The sequence below is a fragment of the Myxocyprinus asiaticus genome, chromosome 31 (assembly GCF_019703515.2).
Source record: "Myxocyprinus asiaticus isolate MX2 ecotype Aquarium Trade chromosome 31, UBuf_Myxa_2, whole genome shotgun sequence".
NCBI lineage: Eukaryota > Metazoa > Chordata > Actinopteri > Cypriniformes > Catostomidae > Myxocyprinus > Myxocyprinus asiaticus.
In genome coordinates this window covers 21,840,346-21,856,070 of record NC_059374.1, presented here as the reverse complement: position 1 = coordinate 21,856,070, position 15,725 = coordinate 21,840,346, and the positions used below count along the sequence as shown (strand labels likewise).

The 15,725-nt window shown below is 38.6% G+C and overlaps 1 protein-coding gene across 1 annotated transcript; it reads left to right on the top strand.

Moving 5' to 3' along the window:
• Positions 1-1,109: 1,109 nt before the first annotated feature.
• Positions 1,110-6,160, top strand: LOC127421861 (delta-like protein C). Its single transcript, XM_051665041.1, has 9 exons — positions 1,110-1,384; positions 1,465-1,704; positions 1,810-1,867; positions 1,975-2,232; positions 2,655-3,016; positions 3,107-3,323; positions 3,758-4,457; positions 4,569-4,683; positions 4,782-6,160. Exons 1-9 carry the CDS (start codon positions 1,334-1,336, stop codon positions 4,785-4,787), a joined length of 2,007 nt encoding a protein of 668 aa, XP_051521001.1. The 5' UTR covers positions 1,110-1,333; the 3' UTR covers positions 4,788-6,160.
• The last annotated feature ends 9,565 nt before the right edge of the window (positions 6,161-15,725 follow it).

Below are 15,725 nucleotides of genomic sequence, written 5' to 3'. Positions count from 1 at the left end.
TATACCAACAGGTACCAAGAAAAAGAAAATAATGGTTAAGATTGCAACTAGAAACATCCTCCACAAACCCACATTAGGAGATACAGTATTAGATTTTCATGACATATAGTGACAAGGTAGCATAAATGGGAGCACACTCTGTGTGCAGGTGCCAAGATTATCATACAGCTGTAGTGAGTATCCCCCTTCCTGCACTCTCTCTCTCTCTCTCTCTCTCTCTCTCTCTCTCTCTCTCTCTCTTACTCTTGAAAGCAATTATCTGCCATCTTAAATGCTCTGTGTAACCCCCACCATTTTACCCTCTTTACCAAAGACCTACAATCCAAACCCAAGATAACAAAAGAGCCCTCCGGATCTTTCCAGGGCACAATAAAGTGCCCCTCCGACGCTTGCCGGTTTAACGACTCACACGCGTCAGAACAATTACAGATTTTAGGGCTGAATTAAAGGGAGGGGTGCAATCCCCCCTGCACCCCTCCCATCCTCGATCGGTGACGATCCTCTCTCTAGACGAAAACAAACATGCGAGAATAGCGTGGCACGCGACACTGAAGAAAACAAAAATATGGGTCGTTGAAAAGAAGAAGAAGAAAAAAAAAGGATTTATCTTAGCACATTTGTCATTCTTAAATACGAATTACTTTCAGCAACCTTAAATAGGCCTATTGCTTACTACAGCTAAAAAGAGTTTTGTCATTTCTTCAGTAATTTCTTCAAAAATTAAAAAGGTTTACGAACAGAATGTTGAGCAAAGTCGGGCAAATTATTGTGGTTTTGCTTCTGAATTAATTCATAAACCAATGTGATAAAAAAATGTTAATATTTAACCAATGCCATGCCTTGTTGTTAACCTCCATTAGAATGTTTTCTTGAAAACTTTCCAAAGGTATATGTTCTACAGCATATGTTTATTATTATTATTATTATTATTATTATTATTATTATTATTATGTAATTAATATTTTACAACATTAACGAACGCAAAACCAAACGTCGAGTAAATCCTTCTCTCGCTCCTTTTATGACTTAATTTGCATAGTAACTCCGCCCCCTCTGCTGTGTCTATTTAAACCCCACGCGCTCTCATTACTCCACGAAACTTCAAAGAGTCCAAGGTCCTTGTTTCCTGGAGCTAGAAATCTGTTTGTCTTTATTTTCTAGGCTCCTATACAACAGACGACATTAAGATTATTATTATTTTTTTAAAATAGTTAATTCCACTCGTTTCCTCGTTTCAGTGCTTTTTTCTTAAATTGTTGACACAACTACAAACATTCATTTCGGATTACGCTCGCGGTCTGCTATCGTTCAGTAGCAGACAACAAGATACAAAATGGCTATTTTTTTATCAACGTGTTTTTTAATTTTGATATCAGTGCAACTGGTGAGTATGACTTGCTTAATTTGTATTATATACACGTGCAATAATAATAGCCTACTTATAATTGTGTTATTCCCATATAGGGCGAATCATCCGGTGTGTTTGAGTTGAAAGTACACTCTTTCACAACCACAAGCAGTGTGTGTAAACGGTCCAGAGACTGTCAGATATTTTTCCGTGTTTGCCTGAAGCACTCGCAGGACGTCATCTTACCTGAGCCGCCGTGCACTTATGGCATCGGACTGACAGGAGTATTCAGCGCAGACCAGAGCTCCATCTCCAGCAGTGCGCCTATCAAGGTGCCTTTTAATTTCAAGTGGCCGGTAAGTATAGCCTTAAAAATGTTAATGGGTGTTAATGTATAAAATAAAGATTAAACTGTTTGATAGATATAATTAACGAGTTTCAATAACTTGCGGTCATTATAGGGAACTGTGTCGTTGATAATTGAGGCATGGAACGCAGAATCCTCTGAGCAGTCAACAGGTATGCGCCCTACTCTTGCCCCCAGTAGTGTTGATTCAGTAGAAAAGACAACGTTTACTTTTTATTTATAGAGAAGTGTTAAAAATCACCTATTTCATGGATTTCAGAGAATCTGAACAATATGATCAGCCGTTTAGCCACCAAAAGGAGACTCGCAATTGGGCAGGACTGGTCCCAGGATGTGCATCTTGGAGAGCAAAGTGAACTGCGCTTTTCTTACCGCGTCGTGTGCGATGAATTTTACCACGGCGAGGACTGCTCGGATTTCTGCCGGCCACGGGATGACGCGTTCGGCCACTTCAACTGCAATGCCGCCGGCAATAGAATCTGCTTGACTGGATGGAAAGGCGAATACTGCGCTGAACGTAAGTGTGTTTTTTATTTATTTATTTATTTATTTATTTTATACATTAACGTTTATAATGTACACAAATGTTTAAATGACTAAAAGTGTCGCGGGCCGTTCAAATCTTGCAAGCGGTTAAACTTAAGTTCAACGGCTTCTTGCGGTCACATAAAAAACTTCAGTCTGAGTTTGCCTACCACGCTTTTGTTCTCTGTAACAATGGAAGCAAGGAGCATGATTTAACAAGCACACGCGTTGAAACCTAATATGCTCTGTGTTCGGTGAAAAAGACGGCATGTGGTTCTTTGTGTGCCTCCCAGCTGCTTAGTTAGTTTCGTACTTAACAAATACTTGATATGTCTGAGCCTCCAGAAGGGGGGGTTGGTTTATGATACATGGGCATTCTAATTTCCCCCTTTCTCTCCCTCTCCTTTTTAACAGCCATCTGCTCGTCTGGCTGTAGTGAGGAGCACGGTTATTGTGAGGTCCCTGGTGAGTGCCAGTGCCGCCTCGGGTGGCAGGGCCCCCTTTGCGATGAGTGCCACCGATATCCGGGGTGCTTACACGGCACTTGCAGCCAACCCTGGCAGTGCACTTGCAAGGAGGGATGGGGCGGCCTGTTCTGCAACCAGGATCTGAATTTCTGCACCAATCACAGGCCCTGCGTGAATGACGCCACCTGTACCAACACTGGCCAAGGCAGTTACACCTGTACCTGCACGCCCGGCTTCAGCGGCACAAACTGCGAAATTGAGACCAATGAGTGTGACAGCAACCCGTGCAAGAATGGAGGCAGCTGTAATGTATGCAGTCAGACATGATCAGTATGATCTGTGCTGTATTTTGACATAAATTGAAACTTGATGGATAATGAGATGCTTTCCCCCCCTTAGGATCTGGTTAATGATTACTCCTGCACATGTCCTCAAGGCTTCTACGGGAAGAACTGCGAGATCAGTGCCATGACCTGTGCCGATGCACCCTGCTTCAATGGAGGAACCTGCATGGAGAAGGGAACCGACGGCTACTCCTGTCGCTGCCCTCCTGGTTACATGGGATCTAACTGTGAGAAGAAGATCGACCGGTGCAGCAGCAACCCCTGTGCAAACAGTAAGCATATTCTCACTCCTACGAGCTCTTATCTGCAATCCTACTTGAAAAACAACAGACTGTAGGGCTTCAGCATTCTTTGCTGTCACCATTCTCTGCCTGAGGCAGTTCGCTGGTGGCTTTTGGCTCCTGTTCCTTTAGGGTTTTGAGATGCATCCACTGTGCATGACATTCTGTGGAAGACTTACTACACAAGCATGATAGAAAAGACGCCAGTGTGGCTCAAAAACTGATATGAAAGGCAAGATAGAGCTGTCATAAAGATGTACCATAGCTTTCCCAAGGGTTATAATTATTTGCCCTGGTTTGCACTCTTATTTATGAAAGGCTCTATCATTCAGCCTAACTATTGCTTGTGTCATTTTTAGGCCATGGTTTGTGAATTTCATACAACCTGGTGGATTTTAACATGTTCCTTGCTTTCTATCTCGAAGGTGGCCAGTGCCTTGATTTGGGTCACAGCCTGATGTGCCGTTGTCACCCTGGCTTCAAAGGCTCGCGTTGCGAAATAAACATAGATGACTGTGCACGCAGCCCCTGCCAAAACGCCGGCACCTGTGTGGATGGCATCAACGACTACACCTGCACATGCACGCTTGGTTTCACAGGCAAGGACTGTAACGTCCGTGCTGACGCCTGCAGCCTTATGCCCTGTGAGAACGGAGGGGCCTGCTACACCCATTTTTCTGGACCCGTCTGCCAGTGCCCACCAGACTTCATGGGCACACGGTGCGAGTATAAAGATAAGCCCACCCCCGTACCGAGCCCTCCTTTTCCAGCTGCTTTGGTGGTTTCATTCACTCTGGGCCTCATCACACTTACCCTTGTGGTCTCTGCTGCCACTGTGGTCCTGAGACAGATGCAACAAAATCGCAAAGATACCTCAGCCACTGTGCGCAACGACTTGGAGACGGTCAACAACCGTACCTCTTTAACCCCCAACTCAACGTTAGGCCTTAAAGAGAAGGAGGCCTTTCTTATTCCCGGTGGTCCTTATAAGATGTCCAATAAGGATGTGGCACTCAGCTCCACCGTTGTGGACACTCATTCCAGTGACAAATCAAATTACAAGCAGAAGATGCTGGACTACAATTTGACCATAGATGAAAAACACAAAAACAACAAGCTAGACCTGTAAGTTGATCTTCTTATTTGTCTATTTTACTCATCTCTGTTTTTGGTCTTATATTTGGGCTGATCACATCAAATGTGTAGAGCTTAAGCTGTATATTTTATCCATTACAGGAAAAACACGGAATCAACATTATTGGTTCCGCCTTTGAACTATCCGAAAGAGGGATTATATCACCCTGTATACATCATTCCTGAACATATAGAACAATGTGTGTATGCTACTGAGGTAAGTATTCTCATAACTTTCATTGTCAGCATGCACTCGATGTATTGCTTCTAAAAAACATAGACTAACGGCGTTCTTCTTTTCCCATCTATCCCCAGGTTTAACAGTATTCTTCAGTCTGGAACACCTCAATTACCAGTGGACCAATGGCCCAAAAATGTTTACAGTCCTAAAAGACTATAGGAAGAAGTGAAGAGTATATATTATATCTACATATATTATTTATTTATTCATGCTGCTCATTAAAAATAACTTTTTATTGATATGGACAATGATTTTGCAAAGACAAAGCAAGAATTTTATGGACTTGAAGACTTTAGGAACAATTTGCATTATTTGCACTATTTTCTTTTCCTTTTTTAATGTCCCAAATAGAATTATATATATATATATATATATATATATATATATATATATATATATATATATATATTTCATCATATTTAAATTGTACATAAAGACCAAAAACTCTCTGAGCTAAGGAGAATCAAGGATTCCTTAATCACTGAACGGCAAATGCTTTTATATCTGAGGCCTTGAAAAGGATGAAAACAGGCATAATCTCAATTTACGTTTCACAAGAGGCCTTTTTTAGCCAATCAATCAGCCTTTTACTCAAAGGAGGTGAAGTCTGACCATGGAGTATTTTTTGGATATGGTTCGAAATGCTATTTATGAACAATTATGTATTTGTGATGACAAGCAATCAAAGTTGATGGAACAAGCTGTTTCAGCTGAACAAGGTGAACAATGATCTTGGGAATCTACAGTGTAAATGGTATACTGTATTTAATGTCTACTATGGATTTGACTATCAATGATGTTCACTCTGACCAAACTCTATCTTTACTAAGTGCCTCATCTTTCAATGTGCTTTAACTCAATGAAAAGGGTACTCCTTAGAAACACTAAAATACTTTTGTAGTTCGGTATTTGATATGTCTATTTAAAAATCTCTTTAGGAGTATGTTTTTCAAAAATACATGTTTTGGTTGTCTTGGGTACAAATTGTTTAAACAGCAGTACATGATGGATGCTGTTGTGTACAGCTTTCATCCTGGCAATGTTCAGTGCTGCTAAGCTATTTCCGACATTCCCAAGGCACAAACGGGCCAGTTGGTTCAAACTGATAGCCTTGTCATTGTCAAGTTTTTCTGGTTTTGTGAACCTCTGCATTGGGGTCTTTAAAAAAAAAAAAAAAAATCAAGATTCTTAACGGAGTAGATTTTTTTATGTGGCATTTGTTTCTCAATTATTTTTTTAAACAATTCAAATCAAAATGGATGATACTTTTATATTTTATAATGTCAGTCTTAATTTAACAATGCAATATTGTACAAAACCTTGAGATATTCCTACTATTTAATTGATTGTAAATAATTTGTATTTATAAAAGAGAAATGTATATATGTTTATGTATTGTGCCTGTCACAAACTCAGAAGTATATATTTTTCTTAAAATAAATCTTGAAATGTATTTTGTCTCATGACTTTTGTTTTTTCTGTGTGTAAATGCTGCTGATATTATGTTGATCAGGATTTGTGCTATTATCAAGTTTTCTGCTACAATTAAGATTATGTTGTTTCAATTGAACCTATCGAGTACCTAACGTAATGTCCTAGAGAAAGTTTTCATGCAGTATAAGTTTCCACTTATCCATTTTGTGACAAGACTAGCTCTATTCTTCTATTCTCTTATCGCTAGTGTGTATTCTCATGGACAAGAACTGTGTAAAATGCACAAGAAAACCATCCAATATCCTCTTAATTAATTCATAAAAACTAATTATTGTGGCTATTATTGTATAACTAGTATAGCAGCCTGATTTGAGGTTGGTTTCTATCTGAAAGTAGAAACAGAGAAAATGCTTGTGGAGAGTTATTAATGGTCCTTAGACAGGAATCACCTGCCATTCACACCCCCATTCTTCCTCCTCCATTCAAAGAGAGAAGCTTAGGCTTGAAAAGGGGGAGGTGGGCCTCTGCTGCTCTCTCCCCCCCGGGGAGCGTTGACATGTGGGCCCAGCCTGGTCTGACACCTGTCCCCAATGCACTCAACCTCACCACCAGCACATAGACTCCCGACAATTTCTCTGTACAGACCACCATGTAGATCTTCGATTTATCACCCCAGATCTTTCAAAATACACATACTTTAAAAATATCATGAAATGACATTAAATTGTGAGGATTTACAGTGGGTTCAAAAGTCTAAGACCACAGTGAATATCTGGGATATCTTAAACCTGTAATCTAATTTAAACCAATAAAAATAAAGTTTTACGATATGAAAAATTCGTGCTGCATTGCAGTGCATGCTGTCATTAAAGCATAACAAAATTCTATTAAATTGAATTGTGTCATTTATATCCAAATTAATACAACTTAAAAGATTGTTTTTATTTATTTATTTATTTTGTTAAAGATATTCGATCAAGTCAATTTGATGGAATTGTGTTATGAAACTGAAATGCATAGGTCTTAAAAAAAATTTTTTTTTGAGTGTAACATTAATTCAATATTAACTACCATAAACAATGAATTACAGTATTTTGATAAATTAACATGAACAAAGATTAATAAATGCTGTAAAAAAAAAAAACCTGTTCATTGTTACTTCATGATACATATTGCATTTGCTAGTTAATGACTACAACCTTATTGTAAAGTGTTGCCATTTATTTTTCTGTTAGCACAAACAATATCTAGGTAGCAAAGTTTTATAGCTTGTTTCTGTAAACTGCTTATGTTAGCAATGAGTTTACAGTAAACATGCATGATTTTCCAAGTCATAAGAGAGCCTTGACGTGAAAGTCTACGCCTCCTTCACATTCCTCATTCTTGTCTGCTTTTCTCGCTTTCTCTTTTCATGATTACTCTTAAAATCTGAACCCTGCAGTTTTCTGTGCCACTCAGATAAGCAGGCACCTGCAGCTAAGCTAATTGGTCATGGTGACGTTAGCTGCAGGATAAAAGCAGGATATGTTTGCACGCTTTACATTGTCTCTGTGAGTTCACTGAGGTGTAACACTGATTTCCCCCCAATGTTTAATGTCAAATTGAAAGAGAAAGAATGGGGACGGCCAGATTGATTTCATATAGTGATAAGGGCATGGACTCGTGGGTCATTGTGAATGTTTAACTTTTGAAGTCATTGGTTTTGTTTTCTCTATCTTGCTTTATATGGTCATTACGTTTGTCATTACGTGAACCCACGCCCTGCTTATTATATTTTTTGATGCTAATAAGGGTTTATGTTTATTTACTTGCCATTCTTTTGGCATGATGCATTGGAATTGTCCTGAGAGATGTTTGGTCTTCAGGTACCAGTGTACATACCCACTGCTACTCTATATTCCCAATGTCTCAACTTGGTTACACTTACTCACTTAGAACTATAATCAGTCTTATGTTCTTGGATTTGCGAGCATGTAAGGAAACAAAAAAGCCCCAGTAATCTCACATGTGTCTCCTCTAGAGTTTCAGAAGAGATCTCAATGTCTAAACATATCCTAGTATACTAGGCACTGTTTTCTGAAGGAATTTACATACGGTCACTGAGTGACACTGGCAGAGTTGATCCACATTTTCATCTGGAAAAATATAATTCTTCTTTGATTTATGATTGTTGGCACACTTTACTAACATCAAATCATAATTTATCTTTGTGCAGTCGCTAAGTTAACGCACACAGTTAATATCTCCCTCAATATCTTTAAATACTTGACTAAATACGAAAGGCATGCATAACATCTTGTTCTCAACTTATTAAAATTTCAAAATGATTCATTTGAATCAATGTATTGAATTATTCTCTGAATTTGCGGTACAATACAGTAGGGTTTCTTGGGAAATCCTTTTAAGTCAGAGTCATGCATCTGACATAATTATTCAGTTCAAACGGGGTAGACATTCCAGTGTTTTCGCAGCTACCAGGACCCCCCATGTGCTCTGTCACAATTCGAACACTGATTGCTGATCATCATTACACGCTGTGTTTTAGATGCTGGTAGGATGGTGAACCCACCGGACTGGTTAAATAGCTTAACAAGCAAGATTTTCATGGGCAGTTATCTTCACCATCTAATTGTTGCTGATGAAATGCAAAACTATTCTGATCCACAAGCCAGACCAGCACCAAACAGTATAAACCAGCATAAACCAGCCAGTACAAGCATGAACATTCATGCTGGTCTTTTCACCAGGACATAAATAAAAACTGGACAGGTAAAGTTTGTCAAGACACACTTTGATGTTAGCTTGACAATGTCTCATGTAAATAGATAGATAGAAAGATAGATAGATAGATAGAGTATTCAGAGTATTGGAGATTTTTCCATGACTTCCCATATATATTTATAAAATAGTTTAAAAAGTGCATAAATTCTGATTTCTAAAATTGTGAAAGAACTGTTTGAATGCACCGCCTCTCTGTTGTTAAGTAAATTTGGTTAAAAAAACAAAACAATCAAAAGTAATTTCTTGCCTACGCCCTTGGATGGATGGATGGATGCATAGATGCATTCATACATAGATACATACTTACATACATACATACAGGCCAGATTAACCATACATGCAATTGGGCACATGCCCAGGGGCACCATGTCCAAGGGGGCACCACGTGACAGCATTTTTAAAAATTTTCTTAGGTCCATTTTTATTTCAGTGGTTATTAAAGTTTTTCAGCATCATAAATAAATTGTAAATTATTGTCAAGAGGTCCGCACTTCTACCGAAACGACGATGTCACGTGATACCTGTAACTTTTCTCAGCGCTGGCCAGGATGCGCCAGTTACAGTCATTTATTATTACTGGATTAGGATTTAAAATAGGCTTTTATCGATACTGCTGAGGTGGATTTCCATTTACAGGTAGGAATCCTTGCAATTATCAAAATCTCTTTAATGAGATATAAAACGTTCTTAGATTTTAATGTGGATGAATGGAGGATTCGGTTTTCTGAGCAGTCAAGCGCCCCATGCAGAAAGAAAACTTTGGGGGTAATTCACTTAACAGTTGAAGCAATTTGTGCACGTGGTATTTCAACGCAAATACCTGCGTCTTATTCACTAACCACCTGCTATGTATTTTGGCAGGCGCAATCAGCGCTGAAATTGCGCTGCCTCTTGAGTATTTAAAGGGATAATTCACCCAAAAAATTTAATTCTCTCATCATTTACTCACCCATGCCATTCCAGATGGGTATGACTTTCTTTCTTCTGCTGAACAAAAATAAAGATTTTTAGAAGAATATTTCAGATCTGTAGGTCCATACAATGCAAGTGAATGGTGATCAGACCTTTGTAGCATCAAATATCAAATAAAGGCTGCATAAAAGTAACCCATAAGACTCCAGTGGTTAAATCAATGTCTTCAGAAGCGATATGATAGGTGTGGGTGAGAAACAGATCAATAGTTAAGTCCTTTTTTACTCTAAATCTCCACTTTCACTTTCACTTTCAGGCACCACATGTGACTTTCCGATGGGCTTAAACAGCTCACTGAGCAGCTGGAACCTGGACTTCCTGTCAAGCAGATGCCAGGTGGTTACAATGGGCAGCAACATCTCCTCATCACTGACCCTCAACACTGGAGCCCCACAGGGCTGTGTTCTCAGCCCACTCCTGTATTCCTTGTACACACATGACTGTGTGGCAACACATAGCTCCAATGCCAACATTAAGTTTGCTGATGATACGACGGTGGTATGTCTAATCACTGACAATGATGAAACAGCCTACAGAGAGGAGGTGCACACTCTGACACGCTGGTGTCAGGAGCACAACCTCTCCCTCAACGTCAGCAAGACAAAGGAGCTTGTGGTTGACTTCAGGAGAAGAGAAAGAGAACACAGTCCCATCACCATCAATGGAGCACCAGTGGAGAGAGTCAGCAGCTTCAAGTTCCTTGGTGTCCACATCACTGAGGAACTCACATGGTCCGTACACACTGAGGCTGTTGTGAAGAAGGCTCACCAGTGCCTCTTCTTCCTGAGACAGCTGAGGAAGTTTGGAATGAACCGCCACATCCTCACACGGTTCAACACCAGCACTGTAGAGAGCATCCTGACTGGCTGCATCACTGCCTGGTACGGCAATAGCACCACCCACAACCGCAAAGCACTGCAAAGAGTGGTGCGAACTGTCAGACACATCATCGGAGGTGAGCCTCCCTCCCTCCAGGACATATATACCAGGCGGTGTGTGAAAAAAACTTTTTCATCAGAGACTCCAGCCACTCAAGCCATGGGCTGCTCTCACTGCTACCATCAGGCAGGCGGTATCGCAGCATCAGGACCCGCACCAGCCGACTTCATGACAGCTTTTTCCCCCAAGCAATCAGACTTTTGAACTCTTGATCTCTCACGATCAATATACATAAGCACTGCACTATATTACTCTTATTATCTCACACTGGACTGTTATAAATTATATTCTCTCTTAAAAACACACTGGCAACAGACTATCAACCAACAGTCTGAATGTCAATACAGTACAATACAACCTACTGTACATTTTATATATATTTATTATATTGTATAATGTGTATTCTATATTGTGTGTATTGTATACTGTACATTGTATATTATTATTTTGTATTGTGTTGTGTGTAATTATGTGTATATTAGATGTGTAAATTGTGTTGTGTAAATCTGAAGTTTATTGTAAATTGGTATATGTCTCATCACTGTCACGTCTGCTATGTTGCTCGGAACTGCACCCAAGACTTTCACCCACTATTGCACTTGTGTATATGGTTGTGTGACAATAAAGTGATTTGAATTTTGAATTTAAAAGTGAAAGAGGATATTTAGAGTATAAAAGGACTTAAATTTTAATCTGTTTCTCACCCACATTTTCTATCGATCATATCAGCAGTAATTCATCAAATAATGATCAAATGATGAAGGAAGAATAACCTGGCATAAATCCAGATGCACGGTGTAGTCAAGTGCATTTTCGGCATGTTAAAGAGATGATTCAGGTGTCTGGATCATAGTAGTGCAGTGATGCTGTACAGTCCTGGCAGAGTGTGTCAGATTACGGTGGTCTGCTGTGTCTTTTGCTGTATGAGCTCAGAATCATCAATCAGATCGGAATTGTGTGAGCAAATTGCATTCATCACACAATTTGTTGACGCATTTGCGCTGTTGGCTGATCTGCATAATCTACAAAATAGTGAATGGGACACTTAACCAGCACAGAGTGTGTGTGCTAATAAATAGCGCATTTGCCGGGCACAATTAATTGTTAGTGAATTCCCCCTTTGTGTCTCATAGGACACAGTCAGTGGCTGACAATATTTGCAATTTCGGTCTGTTCCTCACACAAAAATATCATATGAATTTAGAAAATATGGAATATATCACATGAGTCATATGGAGTTTGGATTAAAGTGAGTAAATTATGTCAGAATCTTTGGTGAGCAATCCTTGTTCATATTTTATTGTGTACTTTGTTTATATTTCACCCTGTTAAAGATGGTACTGTTATAGCATACTATTTTAACTATTATTAATTTATTTGCAACTACAGTAGTGTTCAGGGCTGCACTAGCAGTGTTCCTCTGAAAATTGTTAAGAAAATGACTTGATATTGTTTGGTCTTGTGTGCACCCTTCATTACTCCAGTGTCCATGTCAGGTCAGGAGTATTGTAATCACTTCCTCATTTTGGGACTGGGTGTTAAAAGAACATCAACTCATGGTATAATTTTTTTCACATTCTCCATTTATGAGTTAAGTAGTATAATTATACACTGTAATTACTGTAAGTCATACAGAAGGAATGAGAACGGAAGCAACAAATAAACAGAAATAATGGAGGAAAAGGACAGAGCTGTAAAAGGGAGAAACCCACATAGATTAAAGAGACACCTGTCATCGCCACATCACTGCTGATTTCACCCTTCTTTCTTCTTTTGAAGAACCCGCCAGCCCTGTCTTCTGACAATACTTGTAAAAGAAAGGGAAACACAAGATTCACTCACATGCTCAAATACGACAGTTACAAATACCTGCTAAACTCTTATTCACACTTTCTTTTTGACAGGCAGAAACAAAGAGTCACATGAGGCCATCCAATGGTCATACTGTATTTCTATATTACAATATGGTCAAAATTAGATTTTTAGTGCTCAATTATGTTTGTTGGTGCAGCAGAAAACTTATTGGCTCATATTTCTGTAATGAGACAAAAGTTAAAGAACTAGATAGATAAAGTTGTCAAGACAAACTTTTATGTTGGCTTGACGAAGCCTCATCTGAAAGTTTAGTAAGCTAGCTAGCTAGATTGAACCCTTTAAGAGTAATCAGAAAATGGTTGGTTATGAATGTTTTAATTCAATACCTCAGTATGTCCTAAATCAGTCTGGTGAACACCTTTTTGATCATGGTTTCTCCCCACCACATAAGTTGTTAAGGTAAAATTAAACAAGACAACCTGTTCCTCTGCTCACAAGTCTGATAAATATCAGCTACACCCTGATCTAACTGCATTCACCTTTCATTTACTTTTACTTCAAACGTTTGGCTTCTTTCTCCAAGAAAAAAAAAAAGCTATGCATGATTGAGAACATCAAGGAAGGCCACAAAAGTAACTTTTAGTAAGCAGTTGTGTGGTTTGAATGTTCAGGTGCATATTTTAGAGTTTTGTACATGTGTATGTACATGTGTATGGTGTATTCATGGAGTAAAAGGTCAGGGTTATGGGGTGGTGGTGGGGGATGTCTATCTAGGATTAAAGTTTGCCCATGATTCCATCCCTGCTGGCTTCCTGTTTTTGGAGTATTTATAGGTCTTGACATGGGAAGGGAAGTGGACCTTATTCTGGCACACTCATCGCTCCGAGGCTCCTATTCTTTCCTTTAGCGTGAAGCGGAAACAGAGCATCTTCCTGACCACACACCCTTGAGCGCACACGTACACTCATACCATAACATATACAAAAACACTTTACACTACTTGAGATGAAATCCATACAATCTTTTGCACAATTATACAACATCTAACAGAAGTGAACTTAACATTAACCTAAAAGAAGACATTAACAGGAGATTAAAAGGGATAGTTCACCCAAAAAATGAAAATTCTGTCATCATGTACTCACCCTCTTGTTGGATAAAGCTTGCATGACTTTCTTATTTGTGTGGAACACAAAAGGAGACGTTAGGCAACATATTCAGTCTCAGTCACCATTCACTTTGATTGTATGGGAGAGAGCAGCATCAACATTCTTAAAAAATTCTCCTTCTGTGCTCCATTTTTGGCTAAACTATCCCTTTAAATATGCTGACAACATGTGTCTGTGTCTCTGTCAGTAAAGACAACTGATGTTTCTGACATAAAAACTGCAATACAAATTCATGGCACAGCAGTTCTTGGGAATGGCAATACAGCAATGTCTGCACTGGTAGACATGGTGAGCTCTCCCAGTAAGACCAAGCAGTTCCAGAGGTCAGGGTTTGACACCACCCACCACAGCTCAGCTGCCGGGGCCCTTAATCAAAGGTCAGAACAAATAGGAAGTGCCCAATACAAATATAGGTCCTACTGACAGAGTGGATTTTTCGGATGGGATATGGAGGGAGGAAAAGGAATGTGGTAGGGGTGGGGGCTATGACAGTGGGCAATAACAAAACAGAGAGAGAAAAAAAACAAAAAACAAAAAAAAAAAACATGCCAGAGCAAGAGTCAACAAACTTAATTTCAAAAGAAAACAAGAGAACCTTCCTTCTCACTGTAATTAGTGGCACAATCTCTACACACACTTACATAGCAGAAACATGGCATAACAAATGCATTATCAACTTAAGGAAAAAAACAAGTAGAATGGCCACTGGATTTCCTGCTATTGTCTCCAAGGGAAACCAGCGAGACTTGTCTAAGGTGCTTATGTGCACTTCCGATTCACATATGAGGATTCCAAAGGTGTGCAGATACCTTACGGTATTAGGCAACAAGAAATTGTGAATTTAATGGCACTTATGTCCAAATTACTAAAAGTACAAAAGCAAACATGTATGATCCAAAATCCTCTTCATTATGAGGAATACAGTGACCCCAAAAAGTATTTGTACACTTAAGCAAGACTTAATTTAAAAAAAAAATGCCATTGCATTAAATGACAAAATATTAAACCAAGCCGCTTTTTAGTTTTAAGAAAGATTGCATAAGCAAAGCACTTTTCAAGCAAAATATGTACCAAAGAGAGGTTTGATAGGTTTTAAATAGATAAAGAGTGGGAAAAAATAGACAAGAAGTATTTTGATACTTTGTTGCTCAGCTTTTAAAGAATACAAAGTCCATAGTTAATGTGGTGAACTACATCTGAGATTACTCTGCTTGGACACCTATGTGAACTTGAGGGGAACTGACTTCATACACTCAAAAAATATTTAGGCCTTTTTTTCTTCTTTTCTTCTTTTCATATATTTATGCATTTTAATTGCTTGAGAAATTTCTATCAGATTGAATCGAGTAAAATTTAAATATAAATCCTATAAATTAATAAGAACTACAGGTTATTCAAAAGTTTCATATAAATCCTAATAACTAAAAACGGACCATTTCAGTTTATGTAATTTGTATATATATATATATATATATAATGTATAAACTTCAACATACAGAAAATTACCTTGACACCAGTTGGTTAAAAGTAATTGCACAAATATCTAAGAAAAGAAAAGTTAGTTCTGAGAAACCACGTTTGCAGATCATTTGGTACACTGTAAAAAAATCCAACTTCAATTTTGTCAGATAAGCTCAATTTCAAAAGTTGATTAAGTGTGCAAACATGTTTTATCCATGTTTGTTGTAATGTTGTCTTTATGAATAACTAATCATTATATACTCACCCTCGGTGTTCCAAATCTATATGACTTTCTTTCTTCTGTGGAATACAAAAGGAGATGTTAGAGAGAACGAAAGTGAATGAAAATGAATGAATTGAAAGTGAATGGGGACAGAGGGTAACATTCTGCCTAACACTCTTTTGTGTTCCATGGAGGAAATTAAGTCATACGGTTTTGAAACAACA

Excerpts from the sequence above, each read along its gene's own strand:
- LOC127421861 (XM_051665041.1), top strand. The coding sequence starts at position 1,334 with ATGGCTATTTTTTTATCAACGTGTTTTTTAATTTTGATATCAGTGCAA. Across the intron at positions 1,705-1,809 it reads CTTTTAATTTCAAGTGGCCG|GGAACTGTGTCGTTGATAAT; the intron begins GTAAGTATAGCC and ends CGGTCATTATAG. Across the intron at positions 2,233-2,654 it reads AGGCGAATACTGCGCTGAAC|CCATCTGCTCGTCTGGCTGT; the intron begins GTAAGTGTGTTT and ends CCTTTTTAACAG.